Below are 21,773 nucleotides of genomic sequence, written 5' to 3'. Positions count from 1 at the left end.
GGACATGTACTACCGTAAGAAAACAAATTTTAAATCCTCAAAAGAACTCGTAGAAAAAGAAGACTATTATTCTATAATGAAAAGAGTCACACTATTTACATTTCATTCATATTAAATATCAAACTGTAAAAATTCTTTTCTGGTATTCTGATTTTGATACAATTATGAAAAAAACTTAATAACGGTTTAATGTTTAACAAAAATGGTAATAAATATTTTTTTAGGTTTACAAAGGAAAATTATCGAACAAAAACTTTCTTCAGTAGGATGTGTTCGGGTGCTTTGAGTAGTTGGTTTTAGTTCCGAATATTTTTCAGCACGTAAATATCATTCGTGTTCTCCTTATTCCAAAAATGTTTATGTGTTTCTCTCCTAGCAGGCTTGCAAGTCAAAGTGATCGGGAAATATTTTGCCTCTTTTCTACAGTCTACTTCAATCATGTCAATATCCAGTTCCTTTTTGTACTGTTTTTCTTCTCTCCCCCCCCCATCTTTTTGTCAAAAATAACGCATTTGTTTCTTTGATTTTAATATTAAGAAATGGGTTACTAGAATCTTTGATGAAAAATGACAATAGCAAACTGTAAACCATTTCAAAAATTTCATAAAATTTTTTTGGGGGTAAATATTATGAAATATGAAATGTCGAACAATAAATACCTAAATGTGTTTTGTATGGATTTATTAGATCGTTGAGTCTGTTATAATAATTAGCAAAGTATTAAAATGTACATGCATTAAAAAATATTTCCGGACAAATGTATATTTCAAACAAGGAAATAAAAAACTATTTCCTAGCGAGATATCTGTTCCTGCTATTTTTTAACCAGAAAGAGAGTTTTGAGGTATTAAACACACGACTAGCTAAAGTAAGTTTTTACATATTATTTATACACGATGAACGATGAATCGATGAATATTTTTCTGAAACAATTCTAAGAAAACTTAATTTGTTTTTATGAATATTTAAATGTTAAATCAATTATGAATATCTTTGTAGATGGCACTTAGTTTTCAAAGATCACATGATCTCTGGACAGAGCAAGCTAGATTTGAAGCTCAGATTTGTTAGTATCCATGTTATGACTACATATTTGCTAATAAATAAAGTTTGAAATTGATTTTAATTTAGTTTTGATGTTAGTTTAAAATCAGGTTTATAGTAAAACAAACATAAAAATGAACATAGAAAAACAAGTCGATCAAGTTGATGTCATAGTTTAATCATAATACAATACATTATGCGGATTTCTACTCTAGTTTTTATGTCAAGGAAATGTCAAGTTGACAAAAAGCTAACATCTGATCTATTAATGAATAGATTCTCAGAACTGTTGATATTGCTTTGCGTGCAAAGAAACCTAATTATGACTCTAAGAAACGTTTTGCATATAATACTAAATGCAGAGTCATGGACGGTCTCTTTTTCTCGATTGCACTTTTCCGTGAGATTAATCTTGATTAAAAGATACCAAGCCGTTTAGCAAATTAAATTAAATGCTTAAGGTACAGATTTGCAACAGTTGTATGCTTCACAAAATAATTACTTTTTAATTGACCTACTTTATTTAAAAGGTCATGAATTGCGTTATCAACATGGAAAGGGTCCTTTTAATATCTTCATACTGGATACATCTTCATTTCTCGGGGAAGAAGGGTCCATACAATTAAAGGAAACGTTTACAACTATAATTGATGGTAACATATTCGTAATTTTAAGGCAATCAAAATGGTTGCTAGTTAAACGATATAATTTTCTCTTTTCAACAGACTCAAAATTCTAATTCTGAAATATATCGCCTTCCTAAATAGTTCGAAAATATATTTTACATGCTAAGGTTAAATTAATGTAAATGTTCTAATATATTTATTGATCGGTAATATTTATATGCATCATAATTCTAATTGTACACTTATCAGTTTGTAATTATATGTATTTTGAAGATAAAATGCATTGATATAGTAAATACCCATTTGTTGATGACTTGGACCTAATTTTAGAATATTCAAACCATCCTGACATTGACGAGAACGTAGCTGTCATTGTTTGTGGACGACATACTAAGTTTCTACGTCATTATTCTAACCAATACCAAAATATCAAACGTTGTCTAGGTATTTTTTCCCTTTATGAGGATCAGTTTTGTAATTTCAAAAAATTGGTATGACTGATAAACTAATCTTTTAATGTATTAACAAATCGTCTTTCATTTTCAAACCATACATACCATTTCATTTTTTTTCTAAATCATTCTATGTCGTCAATTTCAGATGACGTTGAGTTTGGGGGACCTTGCCCTCTATCAGCAGCGTTTTTGTTATTACGTGGAGTTCTTGGAAATTTCAAACGTATACGCAGTTTATTTGTTATATTTGGCATAAAAGCAAGCATGAATTTTTTCTTATTCATATTCACTTTCAAATCTCACTTTAAATGAATGTATATTTACATCAGAACTATTTCTAATTTTTCAAACTCAAAATAACATATCAATTAAATGATATTTGTAGATTATTCACGATCCATTGGCGATTTTCACGTTCACCAAAGAATTATTCTCATTTCGAATGGAAGGCCAACAGATTATATAGATATTGATTCTGATTCCCCTCCTTTGACGGGAAGTAGTGAAGTATTGCCAATACATTGTACTGCTAATAAAGTTTTTTATTAAAGCGTAACACCCGTCCCGTGAAATGCAAGCGCACTATAACCACTGTCTTGGTTGTGCTAGGAAATGACCTTTATTTAGATCTCTGGCAAAACTTTTGACACCTTTAAAACAATGAAGCCTTTTTTCTAATTTTAAAATTTAAATATTAAATATTAAATATTTAACCAGGGAATGACCCACTTGATAAAAGTGACAGGAGGCATTGGAAGAGTTAATCCAATTTTTTGTGTTCCTGTTGGAGGGAATCCTGCTTTGGTAAAAGTATTATTAATTAATAGTCTGTCCTAATGTACTGTTTCTGTCAATTTAAGACGATTTTTTGATAATAAAGTACTTAATATCGATGAAAGATTAAAATCTTTAGGATTTCTTCATTGACAAGTTATTTGTTTTAAACCTGAAAAATTCACAGGAAGAAAAATATATATTTGGGATATTTTTAATGGGTTGTATATATTAAGGAAGTAGTCATCTTGTTTTCAGACATACTTTTATGTTAAGAAATCCATGAAATTCTAACAAAAACAGATCATATAACCAAGTAATTGTACCAGTTTATCAAATTTGACCATCTTGTTTCCGCTTAAGGTTAAATCAACGCCACTATTTATTCTCAACGTGAAGGGTGATAAAAATAAATGCAGTTGTCTGCAATTATGTAGGCATTTGTTTAAGATATAAAATTGTTTTCTTTATTGAAATGATAGAATAGCATAATGCCTATCAGCTGATACTATTAAATTGAAATAAATATCAAACTAAAATTGATATTGCATAGCCCGTATTTCCTTTAATAAGGGCCCTGCTCTGCGATAGTAATAATAGTAGTCTGTCCGTCCACCTGTCCGTCCGTCTTTCCGTCCTTCTGTCCGAGAGGGCTTGTCCGGAACATATCATTTTCCCTTTGGCCAATTCTGGCTCATACTTCACTCACAGAGTACCTTTTTTTAAAGGATTTGCAGTGACCTTGAACCAAGTTTCTAGGTCTAAGGTTAAGGTCATTGCAGAAATATTAAAAAAGAAAATCTTTGTCCGGAGCATATCTTCTCTCCCCTTGGTCCAATCTAGCTCATACGTCACTCACAAAGTGTCTGTGTCAGGGTGTGCAATGATCTTGAATAAAGTTTGTAGATCAAGGGTCAAGGTCATATCGTACCGTATCGTACTACTTAGCCCTATTTGGCTCATACTTTAAATATATAAAGCTTATAAATCGGGTGTGTAGTGACCTTGAACCAATTTTTAAGGTCAAAAGTGAAGGGCATAGCAGAATTATATGAACAATCCATGTCTGGAGCATATTTTCTCTCCCTTTTCTTCAATCTGGCCCATACTTCACTCACATAGTGCCTTTGATTTAAGGGCAGGCAGTGATTTTGTATGATATTTGCAGATTAAGTGTCAAGGTCATATCAAATCAAACAAAAATCCTTTTTAAGAGTATATATATATATATATATATATATATATATATATATATATATATATATATATATATATATATATATCCAAATAAAATAAAAAGTCACAGTGTCCGGTAATATATATTAAAAAAATTAACAACACTAATCGCAAATGTATATATACTCTTCACTTAGTCCTTTTTGGCTAATACTTTACTTAAACACAGCTTTTTGGTCAATGGCGTGCAGTGACATTGAACCAAGTCAATGTAAAGATCTCTTTATAATTAGTTCTAGACCATAGATTATTTCCCATTTGGTTTATCTGTTCCGATTGAACAAAACGCCTGTATGTAAACGCTAGTGAGATTAAATTAGAAGTTCTATGCCAGGTGGAAAATTTCGAAGTTAAAGGTCAAGGTCAAAGCAAAATTCTCTGAAATATTTTCATCATATTGCCCACTATGTCACCATCTCAATATTGTCTTTTTTTTTTAAATTTGAAGATATTATGATTATTTTTCTATGCTTCCAATAATAAAATACTTCTGATGTGAGCATATTATGAAGACCTTAAATAAAGAATTAAATTAAGAGAAAAATTAATATATTGACCATTTTTATAAGAGAGAAAATCCGATTTAAGGATTAAGTTTACTCAGAATGAAAAAAAAAATCCACTGATTATAATGAAAAACCATCTATTGTATGTTATAGACCTTTGATTTTACTGTTATTTTTTTACTTTCAAAAAAGTAGGTCAATGACCTATTTTTGAGTTAATGGCCATTGAATAATTTTTGAAAAATCAAGAAAAATCCCATACAATTTTACCCTACAATTGAAATTGTCTTAATTGTAAATTAAGACAATGAATGAAACACTTTAAAAAACGAAATACAGTTTATGAATGGTAGTGGCATTTCATAGGTGCAAAGCATAAAGATTTAAGCAACAAGTTTAAGAAATACATTGTATTCCAGTCCGATTTTCCTCTATTAGTTTTCAAATCCCTACACATTTTTCATCCAATTTTACAAAAAATTGAATGATGATAACACAAAAACATTTATAGTATCGAACTACTTTCATTGACCTTATTCTATTGACATAAATTTATGTGAGGTCAATGATCAAAATTTAGTGTCTTTTATCGTTTTTAAGCATTTTTCAATAGTTTTGCAATTTGTGCCATACGCTTATTTTAATGAATTAGTGAGGCAAAACCATAAAAAAATGACAAATTAAATAGTCAAAAATATAGAACCTTAACTTTTAATATTAGAGTACTGCCGAAAATGTCAACGTGGAAAACAAAATCTGCAAAATGTTGTCAGTATTTCCTCTCTTTGGCTAAAGGTCTATTTTTGTTTGAGCCTAATTCCATAATAAAGTAAAAATGTTGAATGTTTTGTCAATAATAATTCATTTCATTAATACTTTTTTTGTTCAGAAAAAATTTTACTCATTACATTGAACTTTATAACAATCCAAATTTGGGAACTCAAACCCTGAGTAAACCAACACCCTTAAGGGATTTTTTCACATAAATCTATTGTAAGATTAAGCACAACAAAAACGTTTAGAAATGAAATTTGATGGCTAATCACATTTTTACAACAAACTCTGAAACCTATACATCTAATCATCTAATCACAAAGGTAGAATAGTATTGAAACAGAGGAAATTTGAATAATTTTTTTAATTTTCTTATTTTCTCTGAAAAACTTTCTGTAGCAATATAATTGCAAAAGTTAAGTTTCTATGTGGGTTTTTTTTTATCATTTTGCATATTTTATGGTTAAATTATCTCTGTATAATTTTATATTACTTGCTAACACGCGATTGGAAACAAAATCTTTCAAATACATTAAATCAATTCCAGATATATCTCGAAAACTTGATGATTAACTTTATATAATATAATTGTCAACAGAATACAGACAATAAAACAGTTCTAGGCAATCAATGGTTTGGAGCTCTTATTGGTCAGTTTTCGGTAAAACTCGATCAAAATGGGTGGAATTTTGAAAATTGACAGAGGAAATTTGGACTAAATTAAACTTAAAATATGAGCTTAAAACTATTTCTTGAAATATAAAATTAGTAAAGCTATTCGTAATGTATCATTTTCCAATCAACATATTGTTTTATTATTTTTTTAGTAAATAAAGAAAACATTGGAAAGGTTGAACAATTTTGAAAAAAATTTCAGAAAACATTCAAAGGTCACTAGCATAAAAAGTAGGATATTGACCTTGTTATTCGAAATAGAAAAAATAACACCTTTAGAGGGCTAAAATGTATTTTTACGTTCCTATTAGTGGATGGCTTTTTGTTCCTGAGTAAACCTAATCTTTAATGAACATTTAATCAAATTTACTTTTTACAAGTCGAAAACCAGCTGATCAGACCCCTTCCTTAACATCTTTTTGCACATTTTTTAATTAATGATCTTCGGTACTTTCAAATCGTTTGCAATGCAAAATCCCACCAGACTTTTTTTATTTTTAGCCGTGTATTTAAACCTTCGGGCTGCAGGGGGTGTTTCAAAGGTGAAATCGTGGGATTTGTTCCTTCTGTTGAATAAAGATCGTATGAACCGAAATATCTATGAATATCAAGAACTGTTGGAAAATGTGCTACATATCTGTTTTGGGACGAAGCATAGATAAATTAATTTTTTATTTGAATAAATAATTATATATCACGTATATTTTAGAGTACATTAGAGTTTCTTAGTGGCCAGTCACGGGGAGGAAAGGTGGTCTATCCGGACAAAGCGAGGCAGCTTGCAAAATGTTCACAGAATCTGGTAGTATTTTGAACAAATGTTTTCAGTGAAAATCGAAATATTAAGTCTTCCTTATGTACATTATTTGAATTTTTTAATGAAAACTTGGTGTAAATTAATCAAATTTGATTAAAATTTTGAAATTGTACAATATTTGACAATTGAATGCTTTTTAAAATGTACAAGTTTCGGCAAGTTTCTATCCTATGACTTGCAGAGCAGTGATTTACGCTTTGACGTGCAACAGTACGTGTTCAAGCATTAAGAGTGTGTAAAGAAAAATAAAAAATGTATAAGCTTGATTATTTGGTTTACTTTATCAGATGTTTGCAATATAAATAATTGCATCATACTCCCTAAAACAATTTACATACCTTGAATTTGAAGAATGTAAAGATCAACCCTTCAGTGAATTTTTTTTTTCAGTTTTGATATTGCAATGATCAATTTTGACATCCTTTAAACTTTATTTAATAAAAAACTTCATTCATATTCATATGATTTCCAATCATTAAATAATCATATTTGTTTTTCACTTAAAAATTAATATCACAAAAACTAAATATAATGACAGAAAACAGCTGCAATGCTATCGTTTACCATAAAATATGACGGCGAAGACAGAGAAAGAATTCTGACGTCATTGGTGTGCACGTGTCCGCACAGAGTGTTTTCGGAATTGGATCAGGTTTAATGCATTAACCACAGATATCTATCTATCTATCTATCTATCTATCTATCTATCTATCTATCTATCTATCTATCTATCTATCTATCTATCTATATATCTATCTTTTAGATTTGTAGCATGATATGCTACTTCTCGAATAAAAAATAATTCACTTTTACATAATAAATGTTTTCATAAACGAAAAAAAAATTGCACTCCTATACTTATAGAATGACATCATTGATTTGTGTATGAGGAAGCCTTTGTTTTGCTCGATGGATGTTATAATCAAGGAGATTGAAGATGATCAGGAGCTCTATATTGAAAGAGATCTCCGTATGCCCCCGTTGGGTTCAAGGGTTAAAAGAGGACGTGATTGGCAGTGGGGTGACCAAGATATGTTTGGTCCTGGAACAGTTGTTGGACATTCTAAAGATGGTAAACGTTCAGTTAACTCAATAATTGGAACGTTGTACAGTTACAACAATCCTATGTCATATAAGTTTTGTGCTCTTTTTGAATTTCTTACAGTGCCATAAGAATGATGTTTTGATTAATTAATAAAACAATGTATACTCAAGTCTAATATATAAATTATTTTATTATTTGGATTACAATAGTCGGCTGGTTGAGGATAGCATGGGACAAAAATAAGGCCATATATCCATACAGATACGGATCTAACCCTTACGAAAATGATAAATATGATGTTATGATTTGCGATGAACCTAGAATACTGGAAGGTGAACTCATTGCTCCGGGTTGTTTAGTCACTCGAGGTACATACATACGATAATATTATGGTTCGTTTTAAGATCCAATATTATTGTTATCTTGATTATAGTAGTTGATGTACGTTTTGTTATGTCTTGTTGTTGATATAAACCATTTTTTTAAACTGAGGTAGAATGCTACACCAAACTTTTATATTATGGATTATTAGAGTATCATTTCTAATGCTTAATTGCGTTGTTCAAAGAAAGATATATGCCCTTCATTTTTCATATGTATTTTTGGTATTTTTTACGAAAAAATCCAAAAATCTGTTTTGGTTGCAAGTGACGCACTGTATAGTTTAAAATTTGATTTGATTAAACGCATAATATAAATATTTAATAAATCATGTCCAGTAATGTCAATAAGGCGGTTTACCTTAATTGAATAAAAAAAAGATTATTCAAGTATAAAAAAATGTCTTAACAATATTTTTCAAACCTATGGATAAAATTTCAAAAGAAACGTGTTTTATAGAAAGGATTTGTAAGGCAATCATTTTTAAAAAAGAAATTGAATCAAATTGGCGAAATTTTAGAGATATGGCAAATTTTGAAAATTGAACCACACCCCATCGAAATAAAACTGGTCCTTGATTATAGAAAATTCAAATATATAACAATTTCACCCAAAACTAGGATGTTTGGTTGTTATATAGTCTGTTTATTAGGAGAACAATTAAAAATTCAATTGATTGCTTATCTGCAAATGAATAAATGTGGTTGATTTTCAATTTTCTGCACAGGGCGAAAAACAATCTTTAAGCAAGTCCTTAAAGGAGGCTTAAATGTGGCGTAAAGGTGGCTTAAGGGAAATACAATCTTTAAGCCACCTTTAAGCCACCTTTAAGCTACTTTTAAACGCTCCCTTTAAGTTGTCTTTAAACCATCTTTAAGTTCCCTTTAAGTCAAGTTTGATCAAACTGAACAATAAAAACATATATTAAATGCAAAAGCTCTTTTATAAGGAGAGGAGGGGGTGATCTGAGTGATGATATAATTTCCAAGGAAGGGGGGGGGGGTGTTCCAGGCGGTTTTAATTGTCGCTCCATTAAACACATATCGCTATCATCAACAACGCTCCGATGGACACAGATTGCCGTTATACAATTCTTAATAAAAAAAATTTTTGTTTCAAAATTATTCAAAATTATTGTAAGGGTGAGCGCAGCCTCTGCATCTAAATTTGTGCATGAAATTATATTTAGGTAGCAAGGGACAGTTTCGAATAAAGTACCCGTCAATATTTTTGTAAAATTGAGAGTTGCTGTACTTGAAGGCTTATGAGTGTTGCTTAAATTCATGAGATGATTTTTAATGAATATCATTCGTTAGAGGGGTGTCTCTTGTTGAAATTGATATGCAATATGTAGGCCCCTTATGTTAGGTACATGAGAATCAGAAGTAAAATGCGAAACCTGCGGCTTTGACTGTTGTGCTGACTTTACACAGTGAAATTGCAAGTTACAGACGGGAGGTAAAATAACACGAAAAGTAGGTGGATGGGACATTGTAAACTATACACCGGTAAGTTTCTGACATGTGATAGTGCAGCATGCACGCGGTACGGAAGGTCAACCCTCTGCAGGGAATTAGCTGGGGGAGGTCTAAAAAGCTGAAAAATCATGAAAAATTAGCAAAATATGAAAGGGTCAAAATCTCATAAAAACCAGTATGTAGAGAATTTTACAGGTTTTGATTAGCAATTTTCTTCAGAAACTGGTGATTGGCCTTATAAAGAGTGAATTAAAGGTATTAGTGCTGAATGGGAACTGAGGAAACTCTAGTTACAGAGTTCCAAAGACATGCATCCCTTGGCTACAATGAATTGGATCAAAAAAACTGTCCCCTGCCACCTTCAAGACTACATGGTATTTTCATATTTCTCCTTTAAGTGTAATTTTGAGTGGATTTTGTACCATACGTAATACATTTTGTGAAAATGGATGATTTTCTTCGCTATAGATGTCATAACATCATTTATTAGCTAAAATATTCAAGGGGAGTAACTCCCTCTTAAATGTGTAGAATGACCACCACTAGAGTAAATTGGCTTAGAGAGTAGGCATTTCCTATCCTGATGACAATTAATAGGCTTAAGTTAATTACTGAGATAAGAATAAATACTTTAAAACAGTTTTTATCAATTAAATCATTAAATTCATGAATTTGCAGCCATTTTGCTGTCTGATTTTATGAAATAACATTAGTCCACCTGACTTATATCACCCAATTTTTTTAAAACAGCATATTTTTATTTCAAATGAACTTTACATGTAGACAAATGCAGTTATCAAAGTATACCATATGTCAAAAAACTCAAGTTTTTGCTCCTTCCTATCAAAAAATGGTATTTTAGATGTATTTACAGAATTGAAAAAGCCACCCCCTCTTTCCAATGGACTCCATTACCATTACATGTAGGATATGTAACTGTACATTTGACCTTGAAATAACATCTGCTATGATGATTACTCTTGAAATGAACGAAAAACAACATATGTTTACCCTTTTATTGTATATATGCATCAAAAATGTAGAAAAACATGTAAAATTTGAACCTTTTTCATGGAATTCTCATCCCTCCCCAGGTACCCCGGTGTGTTTGAATTTCATTTTAATTAAACGCACATGTCACACTTGTAGGTCTTACTAATTTAGCAAAGTTAAAAGGAGACTAGAAACCAGAATATATAAGATATCCACTAAATATGATTATAGGCTTAGTTTTTCATGAAAACAAGAAATCACATGTAGGGCGACATGACTTTTTGTGAATAAAAATGCTACAAATCATCCATTTACCAAAAAAGATCAATTTTAAATATCAGTGATGGTTGTTTTCAAATATGTGTAAGAAATGACTCAAGGAAACTGCCACAAGTTTCATAATATTAGGTTAAAGTGTTCAAACTAATGCTTCTTGTGAAAATCAAAAGATAGGGGGAGGGTATACATGTAAAGGGATTTCTAAGTGATGTGATGCTTTAATCATGATAATATCAAGCAGATGCATGAAGTATTCAATAAGGTTTCTTATTTAAGGAGGTTGATCAACAGTTGACCTCTAAAAGATTAGGTAAAGATGCTTTATTTATGGAGAGCCCTGTGAATCTGTGCTATCATATTTTTCTTAAACCTCAATGGAATTGGCAAAATGTGGTGTACTTTTTTTCAGAATAGCATAAGCTTTGTGATTTTAAGACAAGATGACTTTTCAGAGAATGTGAGTGTATGTTAAAGGTAGCAAGGGACAGTTTCGAATAAAGTACCCGTCAATATTTTTGTAAAATTGAGAGTTGCTGTACTTGAAGGCTTATGAGTGTTGCTAAAATTCATGAAATGATTTTTAATGAATATCATTCGTTAGAGGGGTGTCTCTTGTTGAAATTAATATGCAATATGTAGGCCCCTTATGTTAGGTACATGAGAATCAGAAGTAAAATGCGAAACCTGCGGCTTTGACTGTTGTGCTGACTTTACACAGTGAAATTGCAAGTTACAGACGGGAGGTAAAATAACACGAAAAGTAGGTGGATGGGACATTGTAAACTATACACCGGTAAGTTTCTGACATGTGATAGTGCAGCATGCACGCGGTACGGAAGGTCAACCCTCTGCAGGGAATTAGCTGGGGGAGGTCTAAAAAGCTGAAAAATCATGAAAAATTAGCAAAATATGAAAGGGTCAAAATCTCATAAAAACCAGTATGTAGAGAATTTTACAGGTTTTGATTAGCAATTTTCTTCAGAAATTGGTGATTGGCCTTATAAAGAGTGAATTAAAGGTATTAGTGCTGAATGGGAACTGAGGAAACTCTAGTTACAGAGTTCCAAAGACATGCATCCCTTGGCTACAATGAATTGGATCAAAAAAACTGTCCCCTGCCACCTTAAGTATGTCTGTTTCCTATTATAAATTAATCGGTGAAACAAATCTCTCTCTCTCTCTCTCTCTCTCTCTCTCTCTCTCTCTCTCTCTCTCTCTCTCTCTCTCTCTCTCTCTCTCTCTCTTAGTTCATCCGATTATTAAACAAAATAAAGATAATGAACCAAAACTGTATGATTTAATTTATTAATCGGTTGAAGGTATGCATTTTTTTTTTTCAATTTTAATTATTTCTAGGTCTAATTCTAGATCTGCTAGATACATGTTAAAGATGAAAAGACTCTCAACTGCCTTTGTTATATCGGGCAGGATATTACTGCTTTGTTTAAATATATGTATAAGAGTAAATATGTCACATACCCATCCTGGCACATCATACAATTGTATGTACAAGTATATGTATACATCATTTGCAATTGCCACATGCAGTTAATACCTCACCCGTAATTGGTAATATTGTTTGTTATAGAATTGATAGTCTATAAATCATGTATACAATTAAATGTTTAAACATACTGGAAAGGCGCCGTGATCATGAAAACCGGGAAAATTGCGTAGAACTAATACCCTAAACGTTTCAATGCATTTAATAAAAGAAATGATTTCATCTTCATCCTTGCATTTCATTTAACTATGAATTAGATGAACGTTTATCTACTCGGTTTAAATTTATTTACTAAATAAGCCCAACCGTTTCCATTAAGGTATAATATAATTTTTTTTTTCACTGAAGATCAAGTTTCGTATTTCATTCTAAATATATGCATGCATGTGATTTAAAAATTAAATATAATTGATAGTTACACTTTTGAATGGAAATCAAAATCTTTTCAAGTAAAAAATACACATTGAATACATTGATTTACATCCACTGATATATATAGGATATAAAAACCTCCATAATTATATAAGTTGCCGTGGCGCAGAGGAAGTGAGGTGATGCTGGTAAACGAAGGTCCTGGGTTCAATCCTCGTCTTGGGCGTGTTGATTATTTTTTTTTTCATTTTATTTTCTAGAACAAAAACCGTTTATAACACTTTTTCTATCATTATCTTATAGTTAATATATTTTGTTGGTAAATTACGCACAATATTGCATTAAACGATTTTTTTAAGGCTTAAAGTTGGCTTAAAGGTAGCTTTAAGATGACTTAAAGAAGTTTGGACATTAAGGACCTATAAGTTGTCCTTAAAGGTTGCTTAAAGGTGGCTTAAAGAAAGTCTTTAAGCTGCCTTTAAGCCATCTTTACGCTTTCTTTAAGCCATCTTTAAGCAACACATATAGCTTAAAGGTGGCTAAAAGATCGTCTTTAAACTACCTTTAAGCATCTTTAAGCTATCTTTAAGGAGAACTGGTCATTCATTCAAAAGATGGTCATTCATCCTGTGCTGCAATTTAGAATCATTTTATGGAATTAGTTTGTTTCTAATCGGGATCGACCAAAATTTTTTGAAATTAGCAATATTTCTAAAATTTCGTCAATTTAATTCAATTTCTATTCAAAAAGTGAATGCCTTATATTTTTTTCTCCATAAGACACGTCTCTTTAAAAGATTTTATCCATAGGTTTGAAAAATGTGAACAAAAGATGTTTTTCTTTTTTCATAAATAATAGTTTATTTTAAAAAAATTAAACGTTTGGTTGACTTTACTGGTCAGGGTTTATTAGATATCTATACTACTATATTGAAAAAATAGACTCGAATTTATGGTCTTTAATACCGAAAAATCGGGAAAATACTGTCTTTTGTTTTATATATTTTAAACATTATTGGTACTTGAAGATTCCCAATTTGTTTTTTTTTCTCAGTTAAGCTTTGCTAATTAATAATCAACGAAAATTCCTCAAATATTCCCGAAAATCGCCTGGATTTTTTGGATTTTACAATCTTGCGCTTGCGCAATAAATTCACGCTAACGGGATCTTTAGTTTATGTTTCCACATTATCACATCTGCATGAATAAACGTAGAAATGATAATACAAATACCGGTGAATTTTCATTGGACTTTTGCTATATATTCAGTGCAAAAATATTAATGATTTCTTATGAGAGAAAGTATAAAATACAAATATACATTTCAACTAACGTTAAGTACTTACTTTTGTTTTCGTGATGACAAAAAACATTTGATTACATGCATAAAAGTTACATTATATTTGTTAGGAGAGTGAAGATAGAATAGGTTTTATCGTAAAAATGAATAATGTCCAACGGACCCAGTTTTATAAAGAAAATACGTGTACGTTGGTGTTGAATTCTTCCATTCTTTTGATTGACTCTTTTAGTTGAAAGGTATTTGCAGTCTCAGAAAGGTTTGTTGTGATGAATTTGACTGTTATTTTCACGACAACTTCATTAACTTTCTCCAAAATTATTCCTGAGCGATTCTTCAATATCCTTCTAATTACGGGTATAAGAGAGGCATTCAAACTGTGGTGAGGGCCTTTCCCGAGACACAGTTAGATAATTCAAACTAAGGAAAGTCTAGTGAAATTAATAGCATTATTGTAGGCTTATAGCTTTGTTATGTAAGTGTCAATAATAAGGTGTGTCGATGTACCTATTTCGTAAATGTCTGATATGCAATGTCATCCCATGCACGTACGGGTCAAAGTCTAGTTTATATAATGCATTTATTCATATCAAATTTTAAACTCTTCAATGCATTACTTGTAACCAAAACATATTTTCCACTTTTTCGTAAAAAATACCAAAAAATCATACAAAAAATTAAGGCCATATATTCTACTTTAAACAACGCTATCTTGCTTCAGAAATAATACTCTAACGATCCATAAAATAAAATGTTGGTCTAGCATTCCACCTTAATTAAGGGGATCAAAACGGTGCAGTGTAAAAGTATTAATTTTGTCAATGAATCTGTCAATGAATTCTTAGATGTATTTTCCCTCTTTCTAATATATCAACAGTAAAATGTCTTCTTTAACAAATATTATTTTCGCTGACACTTTAATTTTTTGTTTGACAAGGGAGATATTTTTATATGAAACACTCCCCTTTTCCGGCATTATTTTGAGGTTTTCAGTAATTATTTAATGGAATTGCTTATTTTATTTTATAATTTCAGAAATAGATTCAAAAATCAATCATAATACATGCCTTAAGCGTTTTACACAGTGATATCGTTATTTATGAAAATATTAATTAAATCGATCAAGACTAAATTTTGGTGTTTTTGATTCTAAATTTGAACAGAGTGTGATAGCTCTTAAAATACTTAAATATATTTTCTTAAAAGCTTCATATATCAACGCTAATATTTGCTCTATGACATTTGAAATATATGACCATTGACCACTTGTTGGGGCATTAATGAGAGATACAACAATAAAAAGCATTTCTATATGGGATAATGCCTTTTTGCTTATACATACTTTCTGTTTTTAAAATATCAAAAAAGTAATCAATTTATTGTAGATTTGTTTATAAACATTACGGAATAATAATGTGAATATATCTGTGATTATATTATTACATTAAAACATAAAAATTCATGATATAAAAAACGTTAAAATTCTCTAAAATAATGTACTTTCAATTTTAAAAATTCTATATTAATTTAATTGATCAGAATGTGTGAGCCTCCTAAAAGAGAATAAAAAAACGGATTTTAATTAAAATGATGATGCCTTTGTTATTATATCTATAAATAATATAAACGATTTAAACAAGTTGAGTCCCAGTTTTTGTAACTTTGCTTTATGCTTGATAATAACTGTCATGCAATCAACAAAAAGTCCTTTCGTTATGACAAAAAAATAAATAATATGGGATCGAAACAAACAAATCAAAATCTGGTACAACAACAAAACCAACCAAAAAACTATAAATAAACGGCTACTGTTTTTCGTATAAGAGTAAAAATCGGTATTAGCAAAGTCATAGGGACCAATGGATTTACTTCGTTATATCCATAATTCGTTAAGTCCGTATAACGAATTAGTAATAACTATAGCAATTCACTATTTATACATTTTTTTTTTCACCAGACTACATTTTGTTCTAATTGGGCTTTCAAATGAAAATACATTCTTCTGATACTTTTAATGAACGGATTCTAAATTGAAGAATTTATTTGAATATAAATTAATTCAAACTATTACGTTAAATGACAGTGCAACCTTTTAAACTGTAAAGAAATTTGCTATAAAAGTGTTGAACTTCGTCATTATTTAACTCTACATGACCAAACATTACTTCGCTATTTTGTATATTCGTTTCATTTGAATTCCTTAACGTTGTAGCCGTAAAATTTTGCAAAACTTTGTTAAGAATTTTACAGGAATTCGAAAAATATGCGTGATTTTCGGAAAGTGTTGGACATGCGACCGAATTCTCTGAAAAATATATATATATATATATATATATATATATATATATATATATATATAGCGCTTAACCACCTTTTTACTAATTTACTTACTTTCTACATATACCTACTAACTAAATTACATACTTACTAGCATACTTACCATACTTACTAGACGTTAATTAAAAGAATCTTCACCATACTGATTTGCAATGAACATATTTAGAATATATTTTATAAATAGATATTCTGCAATGTTGAGTCTATCTGAAATATTGTTTTTATTTATATATTTCATTTATTTAAGGACCGGATTGGGAATGGGGTAACCAAGATGGTGGTGCTAAAAGCATTGGAACAGTTCTTAGAGTAGATGATAATGGAGTGGTTCTTGTACGCAGTTTGCAAACGTCTCTGTTTTATTATTTTTGGGGGCTTAGTTATACATTCATGTTATACTTTCTCTTTTGATAAATTGTGTTTGCAAAACTAAGCAGAGGTTTACTTTTAAAATTCTGCAAAACGTAGTAAATGCATATCTTCGGATTAAGACCATCTTCGCTATCCAAGGGTTTTCGGTCTACTTTGCTCCCCGTAAACCCTTAGCGGATTTCATTACGAAAACTCGGTGATGTGGTGGCGCTATCTAGCGAGCAACTTGAGTTGCGCCCCTTGCATATTCACATTTTTAATCGAATTAAACAACGGGTTATATACACACTACGGTATTAATACAACTTAAAAACATGCTGACTACCGAATGTCGGAACATAATTAACGATGCTATTAAACATGTTAAATACGAATTAAGTAATAACGAAGGGAAAGCACAGAATGTTTTATTCATCGTGTTCTGTAAGGACCTGAGTGAGAAAGTCGCCGATTTACATGTATATGAAAGCTTTCATGCCATAAAACCAGGTATCGCTGTCGTGAATATTGCGGACCAAAGAAATTAAATAAAACAAAGATCATTGAATTTTTAAAAGCAATAACCAAAAGCAGGGACGTATATATACTAACGGGATAGGCAACTTCTACATTTGCCGTGTTTACTTCCCATGCTGATCACGCAAGCCTTGACAAGTTTGTAGAACGACATGTTCAATCCCAGTAAAATAGATACATGTAGGTTTTAAAGCGATCTGGTTTGACCATCGTTGGAGAAGCACTGTACTCGATAACTTGTGTCTCAACTTATTAAAAGCGCCGAATGTTTTACCAAAGATCCCACATTTGTTTTCTTTTAAAGTTTATATGTACATCCACTGTGATTGGATCAGCTACTCGCAGCTGCAGCCAATCATAAAGCGGAGCTTGTCACCGAGTTTTCATAATGAAATCCGCCAAGGGTTTATGGGGAGCAAAGCGGACCGAAAACCCTTGGCTAGCGAAGACAAATAAAAAAAGATACACTATCTCTATTTCCTTATCAATACACAATTTATAAACAAAATAAAATAATAAATCAATAGTAATATTTCAAATATACATTTAAACTCTTAAAACCCAATATAAAAATTAGAATAAGGCATGGTATTTTTAAGACATCAATTTTATAAATTAACCGACAATCAATATTCTTACATATTTTTGTTTAATGACTCAAAATTAGCAACCAACCAAAAAACCAAAAATGGCACTTTGTGGTAAATGGAAACAAGATAGAACAAAAAAAACACGATAGAAACTCATATTTGTAGCTCAAAAAACAAGTTACTTGCGAGTAATAGCGCGAAATCGTCGCCAAAAAAATCTGCAACGTAAAATTTTCAAGAATAAATGTAACGTTTACATATAAATGCAAAACTTTCCCTACACAGGGAAATAACTTTAGATTTAAAAATAAATTTGGTTGTCAGAAAATGTAATTCTGATTTTGACCAATCCCCCCTCTAAATCATAAAAATGATAATAAAATTTACTAGTTTCTATGTATTACAATCGGCGACCAACGAAAGAACGGTGGGTTTTGCTTTTATTTTTTTTTTTGTAAAAATGGTATATTTTGTATGTAAAGGAAATAAAGTCAATCTTTGATAAATACGGGGTCGTTGATTCAAGCTTGTTTTTCTAAACTATATACATTTTAAACTAAAATTAAATGTACAATAAATTATTGTTTTTTTAAATATAGCAATTTTTAATCATTTTTAAATCGTTTAATTCCTGTATGGCTCTTTAAACTATTACATAAATGTTGTTCAAGTGTTCACTCATTCCCACATCTCAATTCATATTTCTTAGGTATATTGGAAACATGGCAGTTGTCACCAATATAGATATGGATACGACGATAAGATTGATCTACAACTTTGGTAATCCTGTTTCTACGCTATACAATTTATTTTCTTTAAAGAAAAAGCTAAGAATGCCATGACGCAATTTGAAGTCGAAAAAATATTAATACAGGGCACCATCCTTTCATGAACTAAAGTTTTTGAAGATGATTGTTTTCAAGTAAAAAAAAATATCCATTTTGACTAAAAATTGTTAAGTATAAATAAATCGCTTTAATGGGGTCAAATATTCATCTTTGTAAATATAACGTTGTTTTAGAATAGTCACCATTGTTTTGTATTCTGACTTTATATGGAATTAAAACAAAAAACAAATTCTGTAGTGATCCATTTTCACCGGAAAGCGTCAGATTTCTTAAAACTTCAATGTTATCAGTTGAAGAAAAATATCCTGGAGGAACCAATGTATCTAGTGAGGAAGGTATCTATACCTGAATATCTATTTAGCTACTGAACTGTTTTTATATGAATTTACAAGTATTTACTATTGGTTCTTTTTTTGTACGCTAATACTTAATTTCTGCGATACTGTTGTTATATAATGTAAGTATCATACAAAAAAATACAAAATCACATCTGCTAAACAATCAACAACTTTAATTTGTAGACTTTGGTTCAACTATTTAGCTCATGAATTTAACATTTATTTGAAGATTATACATAAGATACCATTCGAGCAGAAAATCTGTTAGTCGCGCACATAAGTATTTATTGTACAAATAATTGCATTATCATACCATATATCATACCATATTAACCAACATTTCATAATTAAACATAGAAACAGACACAGGGGCGATAAATCCTATACAAGCTCTTTTGTTTTATTTAAATTTCACTTTTCCAAAAACCATGCTCATTTAAAATATAAACTTATAAATTGAATATGATGCAAATCTTGAGGCTAATCAACCATCTTTTCACATAAGCATACCGCGGACAATACTCTTCTTACTTATGTTATCCAACCGTGATTAATAAAGACAATAGTTTTCATCATCTAGTGAGCAATCTAACTTTTTAACACTCTAATTAGTTTATCGCATTTCATTCATTACTTTTAATCTAAATATACAGTACAAAAATCAAGATAAACTATTAATAATGTGGTTAGAGATCAAACTTTCAGACAATTTAGAAATTCATCCTTCCTTATCATAGAGTTTGAGAATACACATTGTCTCTCAAATGATAAAAATGAGGAAGCTGCAGCGCCCACTTCAGTGGATTCAACCGTAAGGCCAACTAGTATCTTACAAGTCACAAAAGGGAAGTACTTCAAAAATAGTATAAAAGAGACTATTCGAACACCGGATATTGAAACAGATGGCCCAAATTTTTCAACAGTCAATCAGTGGTGGTGGAGAGATAGTGAAGGAATATGGAATCCGCACTCGAAGGAAGCAAATTCCAAAATAAATAAATGTTACAAACGTGATCCGAAATCAACAGTTGTTGTCATGATCAAGGATCAGACGTATGTTAATTAGAATTCTTCTGTGGTGCATTTTTTTTTAAAGATTTAATATATAAATATTAATATAAATGAATGCTAATAATGTATTTGATACAGTTACAGGGTTGTGATGGCAAAGAATATACAGATAAACCTGACAACAAGAGATTACTCTGATGTTAAATTGGCGAAAGAAGGCGATTTTCCATAGACATCACACCCTTAGATTACAGACCGCTATATATTTTGTAGAAGATGCTTTTAAGAGAAACTTATGGAATAGATAATTATATTAATTCATTCAGAACAATATACACAATAAAGAGTTAATATTAATACTGTTAGGTTTGTTTGCGTGATTTCGAAACACGGCAATTAATAGTATTCTGTTATGTTATACGTGATTGAAAACATGCAGAATTTTGTTAAAAATAAGTCAATTTTGACATATTACAAAGGTATGATTTTTAAAAAAGATGTATATTAAACAGTTTAAACGAGCATATAATACCGAGTATTCTAAATGATATGCTATTCTGGGTGTTCTATGCGGGTATACATATACCCGAATAGAGCACCAAAGGGAGCGTTTTACTGTTTATTATATTTACATCTTCCGTTTTACTATTTCATCAGTTATCCGTGATTAGTAAGTAAATTACTCTCATTGCTGATTAGAATGTTACACATAAGGAACACTTAATGTTCCACTTATGTGGGAGGTAATTATCGTAACCACAACTCCTTGAATGCCCGGGGTCAGTCCATACAAGTCCGTGCTTTGATGTAGCCATAATTAAAAAGATTAATACACGAACAGATACCAAAAAGGACAAATAATACAGTGGTTAATTTTGTAATTTTTCTAAATTTTATTATTCAATTAAAGTTTTTATTTACAAAGTCAAAGCTAAACATTGCGCCTAAAAGCAGTTTAATGTATATATTTTTGTGTCTGAACCGGATCGGGTAAATTTATGTCGGGTCATGCATGTATTAATTACCATAGATTTTAGTAAGAAATACAAAAAATCTATGTGGATGCATCTGAATCAGAAAAGAAGTGAAACAATTATGCGCTTCAAAATTAATAAAACAATTTTTATCACATGCATCACATGCAACAGCATCATAGTTTATAGTTTAATATTATCATGCATTAGTGTTTTAGTTGACCAATGTCCTGTGTGTATTTTCTTAGGGTTTGACCTTTAAATGGTATGATATGATACAATAACAAGAATAACTTATCATACAATTTTGCAAAATGAAATTTAATAATATGATATTGAATCCTATAATAAGATATAAATCATAATTCGTGCCATACGAATTTATTTATTTGGTCCATAGTTCTCAATCTACTAGACATTGAATGGCATTTGAACCTCTTGTTATACACTAGTTTTCTTCAGGGAGTTTTATTATACAGTGAAAATGGAATGAAGGAAATGAATTTTTTAAAAAAAATATCGACATCA

At 30.4% G+C, this 21,773-nt stretch overlaps 1 protein-coding gene across 1 annotated transcript; it reads left to right on the top strand.

The window, feature by feature from the left end:
- The first annotated feature begins 757 nt into the window (after positions 1-757).
- Positions 758-20,603, top strand: LOC128176193 (uncharacterized). The gene is made up of 16 exons (XM_052842337.1): positions 758-868; positions 1,000-1,066; positions 1,575-1,697; positions 2,001-2,114; positions 2,271-2,348; positions 2,511-2,632; positions 2,843-2,929; positions 6,800-6,892; positions 7,446-7,559; positions 7,772-7,979; positions 8,162-8,320; positions 16,844-16,929; positions 18,784-18,854; positions 19,160-19,257; positions 19,998-20,313; positions 20,410-20,603. The coding sequence occupies exons 1-16, from the start codon at positions 758-760 to the stop codon at positions 20,501-20,503; spliced, it is 1,941 nt and encodes a 646-aa protein (XP_052698297.1). The 3' UTR covers positions 20,504-20,603.
- Positions 20,604-21,773: the final 1,170 nt, after the last annotated feature.

Source organism: Crassostrea angulata, chromosome 3 (genome assembly GCF_025612915.1).
Source record: "Crassostrea angulata isolate pt1a10 chromosome 3, ASM2561291v2, whole genome shotgun sequence".
In the NCBI taxonomy this organism is placed as follows: domain Eukaryota; kingdom Metazoa; phylum Mollusca; class Bivalvia; order Ostreida; family Ostreidae; genus Magallana; species Magallana angulata.
This window is presented reverse-complemented; position numbering and strand designations above follow the sequence as displayed.

Excerpts from the sequence above, each read along its gene's own strand:
- LOC128176193 (XM_052842337.1), top strand. The coding sequence starts at position 758 with ATGTATATTTCAAACAAGGAAATAAAAAACTATTTCCTAGCGAGATAT. Across the intron at positions 869-999 it reads TAAACACACGACTAGCTAAA|ATGGCACTTAGTTTTCAAAG; the intron begins GTAAGTTTTTAC and ends ATATCTTTGTAG. Across the intron at positions 16,930-18,783 it reads ATGATAATGGAGTGGTTCTT|GTATATTGGAAACATGGCAG; the intron begins GTACGCAGTTTG and ends CATATTTCTTAG.